The sequence below is a fragment of the Rhamphochromis longiceps genome, linkage group LG4 (assembly GCF_057381845.1).
Source record: "Rhamphochromis longiceps isolate RC_006_pf linkage group LG4, R_longiceps_female_GT1.1, whole genome shotgun sequence".
Classification (NCBI taxonomy): domain Eukaryota; kingdom Metazoa; phylum Chordata; class Actinopteri; order Cichliformes; family Cichlidae; genus Rhamphochromis; species Rhamphochromis longiceps.
This window is the reverse complement of record NC_140560.1, coordinates 3,863,210-3,883,242: the sequence shown is the minus strand read 5'-3', so window position 1 is coordinate 3,883,242 and position 20,033 is coordinate 3,863,210. Positions and strand designations below refer to the sequence as shown.

The 20,033-nt window shown below is 41.4% G+C and overlaps 1 protein-coding gene across 2 annotated transcripts; it reads left to right on the top strand.

The window, feature by feature from the left end:
* Positions 1-1,184: 1,184 nt before the first annotated feature.
* Positions 1,185-19,653, top strand: pih1d1 (PIH1 domain containing 1). 2 transcript variants are annotated; one of them, XM_085402937.1, is made up of 11 exons: positions 1,185-1,262; positions 3,646-3,736; positions 6,277-6,334; positions 6,464-6,652; positions 10,267-10,328; positions 10,481-10,562; positions 11,812-11,908; positions 12,098-12,124; positions 12,204-12,291; positions 13,289-13,432; positions 19,542-19,653. In XM_085402937.1, the coding sequence occupies exons 2-11, from the start codon at positions 3,656-3,658 to the stop codon at positions 19,575-19,577; spliced, it is 864 nt and encodes a 287-aa protein (XP_085259063.1). In that variant the 5' UTR covers positions 1,185-1,262; positions 3,646-3,655; the 3' UTR covers positions 19,578-19,653. The 2 variants fall into 2 exon arrangements, with proteins under 2 accessions (XP_085259063.1, XP_085259064.1); XM_085402938.1 differs by lacking the exon at positions 1,185-1,262 and adding an exon at positions 1,270-1,363.
* The last annotated feature ends 380 nt before the right edge of the window (positions 19,654-20,033 follow it).

Genomic DNA, 20,033 nt, shown 5'->3' with positions numbered 1-20,033 from the left:
ATATACATAAGTCACTCATAAATAAATAGCTGGAAAAGAAACATGTGTAGTTGTAGCAGTAAACAATGTGTTAAGTGGATGCGTTGTACAGGGAGCCACAGACAGGAAAGATTTCCTGTGTCGTTCAGTGGTGCTTTTCGGTAATCTCAGTCTCTCACTGAACGAGCTCCTGTGACTGACCAGCATGTCATGGAGTGGGTGGGAGGTGTTATCCAACATTGTCTTTATCTTGGACAGCATCCGCCTCTCCGACACCACCTTGAGGGAGTCAAGCATTATGAAGTGCTTGTAACGCATCAAATCAAATAATCTCTTTTCCCCAACCTGGATCCATTTGAGTTCGCATACCGGTCAAAACGCTCAACCGATGATGCAATTTCAACTGCCCTTCACTCAGCCCTCACACATCTGGACACTATAGACTCATACGTTAGAATGCCGTTCATGAACTTCAGTTCAGCTTTCAACACCATCATTCACAAACTGGATCTGCAGAATCAACCTTTTGGGATTTACTTATCTGGATGATTAAGCCCGCATTAAGACATTAATTTATTAATATTTTTAAAATGATAGCAGCACAAACAAAAATTTTTGCAGCACAAACGTTTGACATCAATTTTGTTTGATTTGGGTGATGTGGGTGGTCGATCTTTTGACCATTAATATCTTTAAAACAGAAGCAGCACAAACGACAATTTTAGCACAAACCAGCACAAACGTAGCACAGTTGATTGACACCAGTTTTGTTTGATTTAATTAACATGGGGGGGCTGGTTTGACCTCTGATGACCTCTAGAAATTTTTATTAATATCTTTAAAATGAAAGCGGCACAAACGAAAATCTTTGAAGCACAAACGTAGCACAAACGTGGCACAAACGTTTGATACCACTTTTGTTAGATTTGAAGAAGGTGGGGGGGCAACTTCACTCACATAAAGCAAATATAGTGGCTGGTGAGTGCATACGATTAGTTTGCCATATATTTTGTGCTGGAACAGTGAAAATAATACAGCAAATATTTATGATGAATGGCTGAATTTCGACCTCTCTACCTAAGAAATTTCTCAATTTACACAGTAGCAGCAAGGCTATGTTTACAAATGAATCGCTTCAGCCCATTTGTAGGAAGTCGTTTTCGGTCAGTTCAGTTTATGGATGATTTTATTCTGAAATTTCTGGTTCGGAAGTTGCCATTGGAACGCTGTGACGTCTAACAACTGCGCGACATCTAATAGCGATTACGGGCACGAGAAACAAGGTAAACAGACATCTATTTACGCACCTTGTAAACATAATAAATTGCATAACAGAAGTGAAAATGACAGGAAACGGAAAGCTAAAAGGAGAGGTTTTCGGCTGGTAAGCTAGTAAACTAAGGCTAAGCTAACGTGTTTATACGGGTAGCAACATGGACAAACATGTGCATAAACAAGTAGTTACGATCTAGCCAGTAGTTTTATGTTGCGCTTTGGGAACATGAAAGAGTTCATATTCGCCAGTTTGGCTGTACACCTAATAGTGTCAGTTTTGCTACTAATATTATTATTGTGTTCACTTTAATTCTCTGATGCTCATCTGATGTTTTATTTGGTATAAACTGGTAAAATTCTGGAGACATTCTTCAAAGATTTTGCTATATCCAAATAAAATTGAATTGAATTGAACATATTGGCATGATATATACTTGTAAATGCACCATGGGGGGCTGTGTTTCCAGTGTACCGGAAACAGAATTCCGGTACACTGTACACTGTGTATGTTACTGTATTGAGAACAAAGCTCTTGAATCTTGAATAACATCATGCAATGCTTTTTCACACAGGGCCAGGGAGGTATGAATAGCTTTTTGACCTTAATAAATAAAAATTATCATTTAAAAACTGATTTTAGTGTTTACTCTGTTAATCTGTATAATATTTAAAATTACTATGATGATCTAAAACCTTTAGGTGTGACATATGCAAAAAGCTAAGCCAAATACTTTTTCACAGCACTGTGTATGGGTCAGATCAGAGGTGTAGCGCTACTTGTTTAAATAGGAGACTTCATTGGTCATGCACGCGTCCATGTGCACAAGCACCTTTGTCTTGTAGCTTTTACCACATTCAACTCTAACTGAGCAAAAGTGATCAGCTGTCAGACTGAGTGTAATAACATGACATCATCTCTCTGGCCGTCTTCATCAGTTCTTACATGCTGCGTGCAGCTCTCCACTTCCTGGATGTCTTCTCTCTCTTTTTCTTTGTTTCCTGTGGGATTGATGCCTGCTCTCTTTCGCCCAGGCCTGATTTAGACTTCAGTGGGCAATCTTTGTCAAGCCTATAATGTAACTTATATAAATGGCCAGTGGCATCCTTGGTATTTATGCTTGTCTGTGGTGCATTATGCGTTAATGGCCGTGTGGTCATGACCTGATGTTTTATACGTGATGCCAGCCAATAAAGACCAATAAAATGCTGATAATTCTTTTGCTCTTTGGTGCTCACTCTTGGTTGTGGTATCTTTTTTTCATATTTGTTTCTTTTTTTATCCTTCACGTTCATTCTGATAGTTTCATCTTCTGTGAATTCAGTGCTTGTGTTTCTCTGGTGTAGATCTGCTACCTGTGTTGTTCTTAATGTGTAGGACACTACCATACACTTTTCTGCATGAAATTCTATACCTTGCACATGACACATAATTATGCCCATGAACTGATCCATAAGTGAAATTTTTTTTTTTTATTCAATTTTATTTATGTATTTATTTATACAGCTCCAAATTATGAGAACAGTTGCCTCAAGGCTCTTTATTTTGTAAGGTAGGCCCTACAATAATACATACATGAGAAAAACTTAACAGTCATACAAACCCCTATGAGCAAGCGCTTTGGCTACAGTGGGAGAAAAACTCATACAATCATTATCTTTGAATGCAGTAGCTCCATGCAGGAGCATGCACCGATTAGTACAATGTTTTTTCATCCTTGAGCTCTAAAGGCTGATGGAGTAGTTTGTGAATGCCATGACTTTCAAAATGACACCATAGATGCATCTACTAAAAATCTCAGACTAGTTTGAACCTCGATAATCTTGACCTCAAGGTCAGAGGTCAACATCTACTGAAAGGAGATGCACCTGCTATTGCTATTCAGAGGTAGCAATGGCGGAAACTAGTATTTTGTGCATTATTAAACGTTTTAACACGCTTTGGTGACGTGATTGTGCAGCACTTTGCTGATGGCTATCAAAAGCGTCTGGTTGAGGAGCAACTTGCTAAGAGACACTGAACCAAGTATTAGTGGGGATATGTAGATATTTGAGGTTGTATTCACATTTTACATTACACATCCATTTTATCTTATTAAAGATGTATACTGCACAATCATTCCACCCTGGAAAAAACAATTAAGGATTAAAAAGCCCAAATTACCAGACCTTCATGCGGCTGAATGTCCACTGATGATGAAGATGATGAGTGTGCATAAATTTCTGACCACAGCTTTACGCTTCTGCCTGTAAATCTGCCTCTTGAAACTGGTTGTTTTGGTTGTCAGTGTTTTGTAAAGTTTATGAGAATAGCTGCAAGTATGAGCAAATTTAGTAACATTGTTATTATTAGAAATGAGTCAATTAAACAATTGATTTCTTATATGATTGTAGGAGTTGCTGAATGATGACGGACTCGTCGCTTCTTAACTCTGAGCTGGACTTACAGCAACAGGAAGAGTTGTATCAGCAACTACTGTTACAGGTAAGTTTGCTTTTATGTTAACTGTGATCACATGGTAACGCATTTACAGTGGAACCCCCACTTATGAAATTAATTCGTTCCCGAGGGTCTTTCGTAAGTCAAAAATTTTCGTAACTCGAAGCACCCATCGCACCTTTTGAGTGAACGATAGGCTACAGGCTAATTGCTAACTTCAACAACAATATGTCGTTCAAGTGGAACGAAGTGCAAGTACCAAAGCCAAGGGGGTTGGCACATGATTCGGAACGCATTGTGGGCATTTCTGGGCTCAGCCAATCAGAGCCAGCGGATTTCGTTATGCAGGCATTTTGCCGTAACACGGGCAGAAATATTGCCGTTAAGTGCCTTCGTAACTTGAATTTTTCACTAAACAGGATATTCGTAAGTCGGGGTTCCACTGTACTTGGCAAGTGGTCAGCAGTTCGATCCTAGCTGGAGACAGAAATCCCCACAGGGTGTTAAATAGTAAAACACAATAAAGGAACAAAGGTGAATTGTTTTGAGGTAAAGCTGGCCCTCTGACTTAGTCGTGCTACATGAGAAACAAAAATCTGACAAAATGTTACATTTGGTCATGGAGGAAAATTTGTTTCATATGTGTGGGTGAAATGCAATGGAAGCATTTGCAGTAACTGCTAGTCAGCCCTGAAAGACTCATTTTAATTTTTTTCCCATCAGCCTCTTGTCAAAGATGCGTTACAGGCTGAGATGTGTTGTCTTGCTGCATCAGCCAAACTCTGTTGTTTACAAACAGATGTTCTGTTATTTTCTTGTGATATGCTGCTATCATTCACAGCTCTTTGTTTCACAATGATAATGCAGCTGCACCATTATGAGCTCACTATTATGACTCATATATGAGATAAACGTGGAATGTGTTTTCTTTTTTTCATTGTCAACAAAAAAATTTTGATCTCATCGTTTTTTTTGTTGAGAATGTTGGTCTCATCTGTCCCTAAAACTCTGTTTTCATAGTAGGACTGACTGACTATGTCAAAAATCCTAATCACAATTGTGTTTTTGCTACTAAGATTAAAGTTATATTTATTAAACTTAAAGCACTCATGTTAAACGGTGGGTTTCTTGAACAGTAAATATAGGGTCCTGTACAGAAGTCTTGAGCAACCCCGTGTTTCTTAATATTTTGATAGAAAAATAGGAAACTGTATAAACATTGAAAGATTCCTGCCTTCATCAGTTCTTACATGCTGCATACAGCTCTCTCCTCCCTGGATGTCTTCTCTCTCTTTTTCATTGTTTCCTGTGATTTAGACTTCAGTGGGCAATCTTTGTCAAGTCTATAATATAACCTAGATAAATGGGCCAATGGCGTCCCAGGTATTTATGCTTGTGCCTGCCAATAAAGACCAATAATATGCTGATAGTTCTCTCCCCCCTTGGTGCTCACTCTTGGTTGTGGTATGTGTTTTTCATCTATTTCCAGATTTTGTTCATCCTTCATATTCATTCTGATAGTTTCATCTTCTGTGAATTCAGTCTTGAATCAACTTGAATCTTTACTGAAGCTCAGTATTTGAAACAGAGTTCAAGCTCACTGCTGTGATAAATCATAATTAATATAATAATAAATATAATATTGGCCATATTATATTTACATTACCAAAGTGTAATACACTAGTCTCATGAGTGACATCAAGGAACATTCATAAAAAAACAAATGAACAAAAACATTTTTTTCCTTCATTTCTGTCAAACAATGCTTATGAAACCTTTCTAGCGGTTATTTTCATGGTTGCTAGGCAACCTGAGCAGCACGACAGAGGCTAGATCGTCCCATTTCACAAGCCTCGCACTTCCGCCCTCCTCGCTCTTCGGAGTACCCGGCCCATGTAGACCACGAAGCCCGGGTCCTACGAAGTGTGCGGCCCCTGAATTGGGACACAGCTAGTAACATACCTCGCTCACTTACAATAACTTAAATGCACATGGACCAATCGCATGATATGCACAAGTCACTTTGCAGGCCCACATGGGGTTTTGAGAGATATCACCCTCCAGCCTTCCGCAGATCCAGAAAATGTACGGTGCATTCAAGTCCCAGTGGGAAAACTGGGACATCTGGGTTTCCTCTGTATTTTCTTCTCCAAATAAAGCAGGTGTTTCTTTTTCTAAATAAACAGAAGAGCTCATCACTGCTCGAGTAGAAAGCACAGACATTGTTGGCATATATGCATTCCAGATGATGACTACACGTCATGTAGAACCATCTGCAGCTAAAATCAAAAGTCATAGCTGTGCTGAATATTGCGACGTTCATGTAAACTTTAAGATAGACATGTGAACGGAAGCCTACCCATAAACAGAGCTGGCCTGTGACATTTAAAGTGCACTCAGAAAACTTGCATTGTTTATATTGTCCTCTGTTCGATCTTGGGAAAATAAATTTGTACAGAAAATGTTATTGAAAAATCTCCATGCACAAAAACTGTGAGAATCACAGATGACATTTGATGTTACAGGTGTTTTTTCTTTGCTGTGAGTTTGCCAAACAATAAATAATATGTGTAATATTTGTTTAGACCCTTGGACAGATCAACAGTGAAAGTCCAGACTCCAAAGTAATCCGACCGGAGCCTGGTGAGCTATGTCACAGATAGATAGTATATATAATCTTTACATTTTGGAACAATACTCTAAGTTTGCTCATTAATACAAAAATTTCTTTTTGTGTGTTTTTCCCTTTGCCTTTCCTGTCCCACGTGTCAGGCATGTGTGTGAAGACTTTCTCAGAGTCAAACAAGGAGAAGGTATTTATAAACGTCTGTCAGTCGAACTCAGTCCCGCCTCCTCCAGAACTCTCCAGAGAGAAGCTTGTGGAGCTGCTCCAATCAGACGATCCTAGCGGCTTTCGAGTTCCCATGAGTCTTGGCGAGCCACACACAGAAATAGACAATAGTACGTAACCGCCAAACATGTGATTTTGTATGTCAATGCTTTTGCATTCTTTCAGAAATGTAGCTGGGTAATTATGTCATTGGCATCGGTGAGCCACTGTCAATACAGTGGGGCAAAAAAGTATTTAGTCAGCCACCGATTGTGCAAGTTCCCCCACCTAAAATGATGACAGAGGTCAGTAATTTGCACCAGAGGTACACTTCAACTGTGAGAGACAGAATGTGAAAAAAAAATCCATGAATCCACATGGTAGGATTTGTAAAGAATTTATTCGTAAATCAGGGTGGAAAATAAGTATTTGGTCAATAACAAAAATACAACTCAATACTTTGTAACATAACCTTTGTTGGCAATAACAGAGGTCAAACGTTTACTATAGGTCTTTACCAGGTTTGCACACACAGTAGCTGGTATTTTGGCCCATTCCTCCATGCAGATCTTCTCGAGAGCAGTGATGTTTTGGGGCTGTCGCCGAGCAACACGGACTTTCAACTCCCGCCACAGATTTTCTATGGGGTTGAGGTCTGGAGACTGGCTAGGCCACTCCAGGACTTTCAAATGCTTCTTACGGAGCCACGCCTTTGTTGCCTGGGCGGTGTGTTTTGGATCATTGTCATGTTGGAAGACCCAGCCTCGTTTCATCTTCAAAGTTCTCACTGATGGAAGGAGGTTTTGGCTCAAAATCTCACGATACATGGCCCCATTCATTCTGTCCTTAACACGGATCAGTCGTCCTGTCCCCTTGGCAGAAAAACAGCCCCATAGCATGATGTTTCCACCCCCATGCTTCACAGTAGGTATGGTGTTCTTGGGATGCAACTCCGTATTCTTCTTCCTCCAAACACGACGAGTTGAGTTTATACCAAAAAGTTCTACTTTGGTTTCATCTGACCACATGACATTCTCCCAATCCTCTGCTGTATCATCCATGTGCTCTCTGGCAAACTTCAGACGGGCCTGGACATGCACTGGCTTCAGCAGCGGAACACGTCTGGCACTGCGGGATTTGATTCCCTGCCGTTGTAGTGTGTTACTGATGGTGACCTTTGTTACTTTGGTCCCAGCTCTCTGCAGGTCATTCACCAGGTCCCCCCGTGTGGTTCTGGGATCTTTGCTCACCGTTCTCATGATCATTTTGACCCCACGGGATGAGATCTTGCGTGGAGCCCCAGATCGAGGGAGATTATCAGTGGTCTTGTATGTCTTCCATTTTCTGATGATTGCTCCCACAGTTGATTTTTTCACACCAAGCTGCTTGCCTATTGTAGATTCACTCTTCCCAGTCTGGTGCAGGTCTACAATACTTTTCCTGGTGTCCTTCGAAAGCTCTTTGGTCTTGGCCATGGCGGAGTTTGGAGTCTGACTGTTTGAGGCTGTGGACAGGTGTCTTTTATACAGATGATGAGTTCAAACAGGTGCCATTCATACAGGTAACGAGTGGGGGACAGAAAAGCTTCTTACAGAAGACGTTACAGGTCTGTGAGAGCCAGAGATTTTCCTTGTTTGAGGTGACCAAATACTTATTTTCCACCCTAATTTACGAATAAATTCTTTACAAATCCTACCATGTGGATTCATGGATTTTTTTTTTACATTCTGTCTCTCACAGTTGAAGTGTACCTCTGGTGCAAATTACTGACCTCTGTCATTATTTTAAGTGGGGGAACTTGCACAATCGGTGGCTGACTAAATACTTTTTTGCCCCACTGTATGTGACATATTGAAATCGCGTTTGAATTTGCGCTTGTTTTTTTGCTTTCACTTTGCAATCGTGCGAACTGTGTATAGAGAGCGACAGCACTGATCTGAGAGTGATGATAATTTGTGCACCAATTCCTCTGACATCGTCTTATTAATCGTTAGCTTACTATGCAAACATGACAAGTGAAATCTCCCGCAGCTTAAACATGTGAGAGGTTGATCGCGCAGAGAATCGCTGAGCTTATGTGAGTGCGTGTGTAAAAGCAGCAGGATATATATTTCAGTTCTGCTGAGCCAAATAAGACAGGTCAGGGTGAAGAAGTGACAGCCAAAGAAAAGCTTACCACAAAACGGAGAAGTTATGACAAATAATAATAATAATAATGGATTGGATTTATATAGCGCTTTTCAAGGCACCCAAAGCGCTTTACAATGCCACTATTCATTCACTCTCACATTCATACACTGGTGGAGGCAGCTACAGTTGTAGCCACAGCTGCCCTGGGGCAGACTGACAGAAGCGAGGCTGCCATATCGCGCCATCGGCCCCTCTGGCCAACACCAGTAGGCAAGTAGGGTAAAGTGTCTTGCCCAAGGACACAACGACCAGGACAGAGAGCCCAGGGATCGAACCGGCGACCTTCCGGTTACAGATGCGATTCCCAACCCCCTGAGCCACGGTCGCCCAAATCAGGCTATAAGGCAAAAAGAAAGTGCAGCTTTATGGTTTCATGGACCAGGGCTGCACATAAGTGGTCCGCAGGTGCGCATTCGCTGTCAAAAAAAAAAACGCGCACAAGATAAGAAGTTGCAACGCGTGTTTGCGTACATAAGATTTTCAGGAGGAGGACAGACATTTGTTTAGAACTCTTAAAGATGTCGAAGAAGCAAGCTCCTTTAAGCAATTACTTTGGTGTTCCTCTACCTCCAAAGAAATGTCAGAAGGAGTCCGGACCACAAAAGAAGCACGTATTCTCGGAAAAGTGGTTGCAGGAGGTGAGCTGGCTTCAAACAAATGATGAACGCACAGAGATGTGGTGCAGAATGTGCCCTGAAAATCCCACTCTAGGACAAAAACAGTGCTTTTTATATGGACGCAAACGCGCGTTGCAACTTCTTATCTGGTGTGTCTTTTATTTTGACAGCGAATGCGCACATGCGGACCACTTATGTGCACCCGTGTAAATAACATAATGTTCTGCTGGGTGTGTTGTTGGTTTTCTCTCGATTTCTGAGTCGACAAGCGCCTTTGTTACTGGGACCAGTCATTTTAAGAAAGGCCCCCATTAGAACCCATGAGAAATGCAACAAATGCATTATTGCTCAGTCTGACTACTATGTAGTCTTCCTCTTTGCCCAGTATATCCAATAGCCCTCCTCTGCACATGTCAGTCTTGCCTCAAACTGCTTAACCTGAGCTGTTGGTCACTTCTATGTTCCAGCACGGATGGGCACATTTGCAGGATCATAAGTTACATTTTAGTCCACTGCCTGGATTTATTAAAATTGTCTTTATTTGGGGAGTTCCTGACTGAGGCTTCCTCTGTTAAAATCACCAAGAACAATAACTAAGAAGTCTGCGATTCTTTGGCAAGTGAGCACTGAGCCTGGTGTATATACGATGGTGTACACACACCGACCAGAATGAATGAAGGCCAATGGTTAATTTAAAGGTTAATGAAACAGTGTTTCTGAATAACGATAACATTGTAACATTGTAACAATGTACGGTACGTGTTGTTTACCTCATCTCTCAGTTGTGTATTTTAATGTTGTGACTGACTGGTCTAAGGTCTACACAACATCAGTCTGTATTCATCGTCTTTCCTGATTCAATTTGCCGACAGGATGGAAGCGTTTCAGCTTCCTGTGTTGTGGTGAAAATATTTTTAATGTTTCTTTGTCTGTTTCAGGCTCTCAGGGTTGCACAGCTTATGACGTTGTCATTAACCAGGACTTCTTCCAGAAGTGTCAGGTGTGTTCATGTGCCTGTGGTTGTTTTCCTTTTGCAATCAAAAAGGAATTTTTTATTTTATATTCCTTTGACTCCTCATTGCACTGACCTTCATTAACTTTCTTAATTTATAAACTCTGCATAAAAAGTGTTGTATGATTTTTGTCTTGCAGAAGGATCCCTTATTCCAGCAGTTTGTTATCCTCGTGTCTGTAGAGGGTTTAGAAAACAAATACAATCTGGAGCTGAGTAGAGGTTAGTGTGTCTGTGTGTGTCTGTGTTAATAATTCTTGTTCTGGACGTACTCCGCGCTTGTTGTTAGGGGTGGGTTTCGATGATCGCGTTTCCAATTAAAATCGAGTCTAGCTTGAATAACGCCATATTATCAGATTCATTAAAATCCTGAATCGATTTTTAAATATAAATTTATTTTGCCCGAAACGCCAGAATCTCAGGTTAAACCTCACAAAATTTCAACAACCACTAAACAGCTAAAACAGCAAACCAGAGCATGTAAGCAGATTCTGCACAAAGACATAAACACAAAGTGCGGACCGCCGACGCATCAGAATCAGTGAGATGTCGCCTTTCTCACCTGATGACACGAACACGGACACGGTCGGGCTGAAAGCCGCCAGCGCACTGATGTTGATGTTTCGGTGGGTCCATGCTGTGTGTTTACGTCCTTTTTGCATTTGATTCTGAAGCTGCAGGTTTTATCTCTCCAAACAATATTGACTGAACCAGCAGCAAAAGAAGATCCAAACTAAACTTCACATTTCGCTTCACACAAACATCGTCATGAATTCACTCTGACTTTTGCTGTTTTGCTTCCACCACGATAAAAATCACACTTCATGCACAGCTCTCTCTCTCTCTCTCATGAACAGTTTCCCATCTAAAAATCTGTTTTCTGCATTATTCGCTTGCTTATCACCCACCAGTCTACCGTTGTTCACAGCGCTGTCGGCCGCTGTGTTTTTTACTTCTGACAAGAAAGCCTCATTTCTGCTGTTTAATCGGCTACTAAATAGATTTAAACTTTTTAAAATTATGCAAAGTTGCAAAATGCTTAGCTGTGTCTCTAATAAAACCTCTGTAACTTTGCTCTGCTTCACTTCAGCAGCATCAGGTAATGTTCACATGCTGATTCATGGTTTTCTTCTGTTTTTGATCTACTGCAGAATATTTTTAAGGTCATCTACTATAAAATCCCAGGCCAGGAAAATCGCCTTCACGTTTTTCTGTGTTTTATCCTCAGTTACTTTGACACAAAGGCCTCTGCTGTGATGCTCACACCTTTGATAAAGTCTCAGAAGTGTCAGCTTTTTTTTTATAGATATAAAAATATGGAAATGTACTGATAAATGATAAGAATTATAATATTTCTGACTGTTCAAGGCAAAATTTCCACGATTGGAATCGAATCAGGACCTTGTGAATCGAATCGATTCTAGAAATCAGTGACGATACCCAGCCCTACTTGTTGTGTGTGTTTTTGCAGAGTGGAAGGTCCTGAAAAACAGAAAGTTTTTGGGTTCTGTCAGTGAGCAGAATATCCGCACAAAGAGCAGGCCGGTCATTGAAGAGCTGCAGCCTCCGTATGTACCCCCACTGTGCTCAACAGAAAACACACTGACACACATCATTGCACTCGGCTTACTCAATAAAGATGCAGGCCAATTTGCATCACTGCTGTAGTGATGCAAATTGGCCTGCATCACAGGAATCTGTTTCTGTATAATTTGCAACACATGTTGAAATTTCTTTGACTTTCTTTCATCCCGCAGGGAGAAGTCACCCGCAACCACTAAGAGGTGAACCTTTGTTCATTGTCCTGTTTGTCTCATTTTCCACGAAAAGCAACGTGATCTGAAATGTCAACCCTTTCCTCAGTTTGCGCAGACCAGAGTTCACGATGATTGTTGAGCCTCCTGCTGGTGAACCAGAGTATCTGATTGCAGAGATAAAGCTTCCCGGAGTGGTGAGATATTAAACAAACACACATAAACACACGGAGAAGTACTGTTTCTTACAGCCTGTGTTCAAGCGATCTTTTATTGCTCAATGTTCCATTTGCCAGAACTGAACTGGGAAAGAGGGCTTTTACTTATGCTGCCCCTTTCACATGGAACATGATGCAAAAAGACTGGAAGATAGCAGATCTCATTTCATTAAATGCTTTTAAGTCCAGATTGAGAGAGCCAGAGAAAAATGTTTTTAAAATGTAATTGTTATTTATAATATGTATGTAACTTTGTAATTTCAACGTGTTGTCGCCTCTTGGCCAGGACTCCCTTGCAAAAGAGGTTTTTAATCTCAATGGGACTTTTCCTGGTTAAATAAAGGTTAATAATAATAATAATTAACCACACATTTATTCCAGTCCTCTCTGCCTACCTGTTTCTTTCAGGGTAGACGTCATCCTCAAATACAGGCTGGTTTATTTTAGCTTTACTTTGCTGTTAGGGAAAATGAGATGAGATTAAAAATGTTTTGAAGGTCATTTTTTGTTGTTGCTGTCACAGAGCTGAGGTGTCTTAGCAAGGCACTGGTGTGTGTATATATCTAAGTGTTAGGGTTTGCGTTTACCTTGAGCTTTACCCCAGCCTAGAGAAAACATAGAGGAGGAGCAGTACGTCTGTCCAAAACACACTGATATATTTGTCTTTGAATATATCAGAAACAAGAAACAACCTGAGTGGTTAACTTACACTTCAGTGTGGAAACCACTCTCCATTTAACAAAGTCCAGCATAAAGTTAAAAATATGCCTATCTTGTTGTTTAAATATTTACACCAAGCTTACAATAGTCACATGTACCTGATGGCCTCCACAAACAGCTGGAGAGGTCTGTGCCAGTTGGCTAAAATTAAAAAGTTGCTTTCTTAGTTATTCTTGCTCAAAACCATCTTAAAAGTAGAGATCGACAGCTCTGCTCTTAAACACGATGATACGATATGTTGATGTCTCCTGCACAGGGGTCGTCTCGCTCTCTGGTTCTGGATGTGGGGGAGGATCGACTGGTGTTAACGGCTCGGCCCTCGCTCTTCCATCTTGACATCTTCCACCCCTTCCTGGTTGACCAGGAGAACAGCGTGGCACAGTACAACAGCAGCACACAGGTACAGAAAATATACACCCTGTTCTTGGACCCTGTCACATACAGGATTGTGTTCGATGCCCATTGTTGTTTTTGGGATTTATACACGAGCTTCTTACCAAGCAGTGCCACCAGCAACAGCAAGCTTGCTGAGGTCAGCATCACTTTAAGTGTGGCTATGTTTCTGGAAACTGCGGCGTAGGACTAAATGTGCTCTGAGGTCATTCTGTAAAACCTTTTAACCCATCATGCACATCCTTTCACTCTGGAGAGAAAACAGAGCAGTTGAAGAAAATTCAAACGGGCACAAGAAGAACGTGCAAGCTTCAGACTACAAGCTGTGCCATGTCATGTCGACTGCAGTAACACCAGTTTAAATATTAATGTGCTATAGAAATGTTATACAGCAATATCATTGCTATTGCAACACATTCCTTAGTGCAAGAGCAGTGTGTCAGCCTCAGAAACTTGAGACAAAAACACACTGTGTGGGCCTTATTCCAGGAAGCTGGTTGGTTAGTTTGTTTAACCTTCACATTAGGGAAACTCTGGTTTTCTATTCTGGAAAGAGAGTAAACTCATCTTACCGGGGTAAGAGAGTGAGCAGGTTCAGTTCAAGAGCAAGTTGATCTGTAAAAGTTTATGTTTTTACAGTCACTGAAATCCCAGTCAGATGTTAATTTGTAACTTTGTGTCCTTAACACGAGCACTTTAATAGTTGTTCAGTCCTTGAACTATAAGAAGACAGCACAGATTTAATATCATCTCAGAAAAAGATCTCTGCTCTGCATCTTTGTAACTCTGAGACTCTGAGACAGTGATGATGTCCACAGTAGGGCTGCCACAAATAGTCTAGACTATTAAAATCGTCGACGACTAATTTAATAGTCGACGCGTCGTTTGAAGCTTTGCAAGATCCTGAAAGACGCAGGAATAAGTAGTAGGATTTAAGAGTGTAATAACGGACTGAAACAGAAGATGGCAGCACTGCATGTACAAGGATGCCAGCTGCTGTTAAGCCCAAAGAAGAAGAAGCTGTGTCCGGTATCGTAGTTGTGTCCAAATTTAGGGGCCGCATCCTTCGGAGGTCGCATTTGTAGGCCGATTACTTTACAGTGTCGCGATGAAGGGTGTCCAAATTCGAAGACTCCTCCAAATGCGGCCTTCATTTCCCTGGATTTGAAGGATTGGTCGGGTGTATCCTTTGTGGCCCAACCTATCCCAGAATTCATAGCGCGGCCCAGCCAGTTCCAGTTTCCAACAATGGTAGCAGCTATTTATTTTCATATTACTCTGATTATTCTTTCTCGGTCACAAAATAAACTTTTAAGATATTTTCAGGTGAGAATGTTGCTGTGTAAACTCCAAATATCTGCTCAGTTTATCAAGACATCACATATTTGCAAAAGCGCTCCGACGTTTTCGGACACGTCTGTTACCCACCAGCTCGTAGCTAGCCGGGGTTCGAGGCTCACGAGAACTGGCGAGAACAACGAACTCCCTGCACATCCTTTTCGCTACTCAGGTTAAACATATATAAGTCACTTTGATAACTTAAAAATGTTATTGTTTGGCTTTTTTCAGTATTTTATTTGTTCCTGAGTAAATCGGTTTGGCTGAGATTAAAGTTATAGTTTTTACACAGCTGAATAAACATCAAGCAGACAAATGATTAAACAGAAGTGTGAGATGGTAGCGCTAGTCCACAGAGACTGTCAGTTTCCCCTTTATAATATGCTACACACTGATCAGTGATCAATCGTTAGATGTATAAGTGATCACACTGATGGGAAAATATGGCGTTGTTTTAGTGCCTCTATTCTGAGCACACGTAAAAAAAATGTTGTGTGTTGAGGAGAAAATGATTTTGAGCGAACAAATTAATTTCTGCATGCAAGAAATGTATTTCAGTGTTTGCTAGTATCCACACACTCACAATAGCAGCCCCTCTCGCTCAGTTGTTGGCATTTGCTCTTGCTCAGATCTCTGCGGACCTGGGGCCCGTTCTTCGTACCTCGCTAAGTAGGTTAGCCGGATTAGATTGTTGACGATTTCGCGTGATCCTGGATCAGTCGGTTCCCCAAAGCTCATCCGGGACTTGCTGTCATAGCAACAGAGCCGTAAGCGTAAACCTGCTCGGGAGCAGGTTTACTTTATGTAAACAGGATTAGATCGCGGCCACGCAGGTATGTCCGCGTCATCATACGAAAGCAACAGCGATATTCCACCACTGTTTCACCATAAATAAATAACATCAATGTAACTAAAGACAATGCAGCACCTGATCCATTTATTGATTTCACACAGGTCATTTCCTAAAAAAGGGAAATGTACTATTAACATTCTATTACATGTATGTGATTATTACAGATTCAATTCATATTTCAGAGTAGCAATTGTAAATTACTTCGTGTAATCAAGATGAGAGACCACGGCTATAAAAGCGAAGGTGGATTTGGGAAGCCTGTCGCAGCCATGTCCTGTCCGTATACGCGAGCCACCCATTGCGGAAGGTGCAAGATTGATAAGGAGAGTCCTCAGAATTCAGCGTATATTGCGGGACAGACAGGATCCTTTAGCTCAGCGCGACAGTGTGCTCATAGAGAGATATCGATATTCCCGTGAGGGTATTATTCACTTAACCAACTTGTTGACGAGGGGGTGCAGGACCACCACCTGTCTTTTTTTCCTCTGCCCTTTTCTTGGTTGCTGTTATAAACAAACAGATTATTCCAGGGTCTCTTTCCAAGAGACTAAAAGCAATATAAGTGATAAATATTACCATTCTGTAGGATATTCTTATATTTCACTTTTACCTGTTCCCATGTTCTAGTGGGTCCTGTCGTGGCTCTAATGTGAAAGAGGATAAAATATAACATATTATAATATAATGTAATATAATATTGGATAATATAGTGTAATATAATAAATCTACCCTACCGCCTACTGGTGTTGGCCAGAGGGGCCGATGGCGCGATATGGCAGCCTCGCTTCTGTCAGTCTGCCCCAGGGCAGCTGTGGCTACAACTGTAGCTGCCTCCACCAGTGTGTGAATGTGAGAGTGACTGAATAGTGGCATTGTAAAGCGCTTTGGGTGCCTTGAAAAGCGCTATATCAATCCACTCCATTATTATTGTTATTATTAAATTACTTACGAGTTTAATTTGTCAGCAACTTCCTGCCAGCCCTCGCTCCTTGCTTTTGCAGCCTTTGCAGTGTTCCCTTGCGTTCTGATTAAACTCTGAAACTCCTGAAATCCCTCACTCAAGAGTTCTTGCTCTGCTGCCGAAAAATACCGAGCCGAGCGCGCTCCGTCGACATTTTCGCCGACCAATCAGAGGGTTGCCGATCAATGTTTCTACTATCGATGCGTGGCCCCTTTTACGACACCCAGTGATGTCACATTACTGCGTCCAGCTGTACTAATCGTCAACAGCAGGTGTGTTCGGGGAACCGGATTAGCGAGCTCACGGTTAGCGCGATGATTTGATCTTGGATGTGTCATTTGATCTTGGATGTAGTAAGCGACGTACGAAGAACGGGCCCCTGCTCTCAGTGTGTCGTTCGCGCTCACAACATTTCTGCTTCATGTGCGCTCAACTCTTTCTGTACACCGTTAGAAGTGTGTCACAAAACCAACCAATCACAGACTTGGATGCAAAAAAAATCTAACTGGCTGTTTTGGTCTCCAATCAGCTTGCTAGCTACTGTAGCCAAACCCAGGCAAATATCCCAGAATGCATTTCTTCCAAACCTCAAATGAGGCAGCGGCGGAAGAACGCAGAGTGGCGGAGTTTAAAATATTACTCTTTCTGGATCACAAAATAAACTTTTAACATACAAAAGTATTGGGCCCCCTTGAACTTTCCCACATTTTGTCACATTACAGCCACAAACACGAATCAGTTTTATTGGAATTCCAGATGAAAGACCAACACAAAGTGGTGAACACGTGAGAAGTGGAACGAAAATCAGACATGATTCCAAACATTTTTTACAAATAAATAACTGCAAAGTGGGGTGTGCATAATTATTCAGCCCCTGAGTCAATACTTTGTAGAACCAGCTTTTGCTGCAGTTCCAGCTGCCAGTCTTTTAGGGTCTGTCTCTACCAGCTTTGCACATCTACAGACTGAAATCTTTGCCCATTCTTCTTTGAAACAGCTCCAGCTCAGTCAGATTAGATGGGCAGCGTTTGTGAACAGCAGTTTTCAGATCTTGCCACAGATTCTGGATTGGATTTAGATCTGGACTTTGACTGGGCCACTCTAACACATGGATATGTTTTGTTTTAAACCATCCCATTGTTGCCCTGGCTTTATGTTCAGGGTCGTTGTCCTGCTGGAAGGTGAAGCTCGTGGCTCATGGCTTGTGGCAAACTGCAAACGGGACTTCTTATGGTTTCTGTTAACAATGGCTTTCTTCTTGCCACTCTTCCATAAAGGCCAACTTTGTGCAGTGCACGACTAATAGTTGTCCTGTGGACAGATTCCCCCACCTGAGCTGTAGATCTCTGCAGCTCGTCCAGAGTCACCATGGGCCTCTTGGCTGCATTTCTGATCAGCGCTCTCCTTGTTCGGCCTGTGAGTTTAGGTGGACGGCCTTGTCTTGGTAGGTTTACAGTTGTGCCATACTCCTTCCATTTCTGGATGATTGCTTGAACAGTGCTCCGTGGGATGTTCAAGGCTTGGGAAATCTTTGTGTAGCCTAAGCCTGCTTTAAATGTCTCAATAACTTTATCCCTGACCTGTCTGGTGTGGTCTTTGGACTTCATGGTGTCGTTGCTCCCAATATTCTCTTAGACAACCTCTGAGGCCGTCACAGAGCAGCTGTATTTGTACTGACATTAGATTACACACAGGTGCACTCTGTTTAGTCATTAGCACTCATCAGGCAACGTCTATGTGCAACTGACTGCACTCAGACCAAAGGGGGCTGAATAATTACGCACACCCCACTTTGCAGTTATTTGTAAAAAATGTTTGGAATCATGTATGATTTTCGTTCCTCTTCTCACGTGTGCACCACTTTGTGTTGGTCTTTCACGCGGAATTCCAATAAAAGTGATTCATGTTTGTGGCTGTAATGTGACAAAATGTGGGAAAGTTCAAACTTTTGCAAGCCACTGTATTTTCAGGCGAGAATGTTGTTGTGTAAACTTCAAATACCTGCTCGATTTATCAAGACGTCACATATTTGCATAAGTGTTCTAACGTTTTCCGAGATGCCTGTTACCCACCAGCTGACCGCACAGCTGGACTGCCCATCGGGCACACCCGGTGGGCCGATGGTGATTTTTTCTTTTTATGTTTATTTGTTGTTTTTGTAACGGTATAAACAATGAAAGGTGGTGGATTAGCCAATTGGTCATGATCGACTCTGGGCTGGACCAAGTACAATACATCTGTATTGAGGTGAAGTGTTAAAACATTCTTTTAAATTTCAGCTAAACGTGAAACGACTACAGAGCTCTGGTTATCACAGAAACTCAGTAAAGCATCCCTGCTGTGGCTGTTAGAGAGCCAACATCTATCAGTGAAGGCTGACATTAGATCAGATTAGAAAACTGTGGAGCATTAAAGCAAGGTTTGCTGTGAATGTCATTAATCATTTTTATCTAATAATTCAGAAATAATGAAACGAGGTTGATAAATATCATGGTCAGCCCTCCATTTACCTGTTGCCATGGTGAATCCTGATCTCAAAGCTGCATTGCTGGATGCTTTCTTTCCCTACTGATGTAGGAGTACTCAGGATAAACACTCGGATGTTTTGGAGTTTTCTGCTCGAGAACACCCGAGTTGCGAGTTGATCCGTTACAGTTTGTTGGACATGCTTTCTGGAATAAGAGGAGGAGATGCTAGCAGGTGGTGATGTACGACCCAAATCTGCAAGTGCCAAATGATGAACAGTCAAAATAAATCTGAAATAAGTATAAAAATGAGTGAATTAGCAGACTGCACAACGTGAGATGACGAGTAACAGTTCAGAATTCAAATGACGCAGCAGCCACAGGAACCACACCAGCAAAGAACAGCTTAACGTTGCAGCAAACATACACACACACACAACTCAGTCAAATTCAGTCTTTTAACCTGCTGTACGATGTGTTTCTGTTTTCTTTCCCCCAGATCCTCACAGTCACCATGCCCGTAGTGTCTTCATGAAACTGCAGAAGTCTTGTTCAGTTTGTGATGTTTCTTTAAAAAATAATACTGCAGCAATAAAAGTGTTATTCATAAAGTCGTTTAGTGTTGTTTTTCCATTAATCCTCAGTTATCACAAGGATAATCTGGAGGGCCTGAAGTCTGTAAAACCTGTTTGAAAGTTTTCTCAGGCTATTGCCCCACAGTTCATGTTTATTTTTCTTTTCTAAAGCAGATGTTTCAGCAGTTGTTAGACCTGTCAGATTGAGTGCTTTGACATTTTGAAATATTCACACACCATGTAGTAATTACAGGTAAGTTTCAGGTGTCGATGACATATGTTATAACAGGGAAATCGCTCGAAGGTGGAAAAGAAAATATTAATAACACTTCACATTTTGCTAATCCTGTAGCAAAGCCTCTAATCTCTGTGAAACTCCTGCTTAATGAGCACCTGTTGAGTGAAGCGAGGCAATG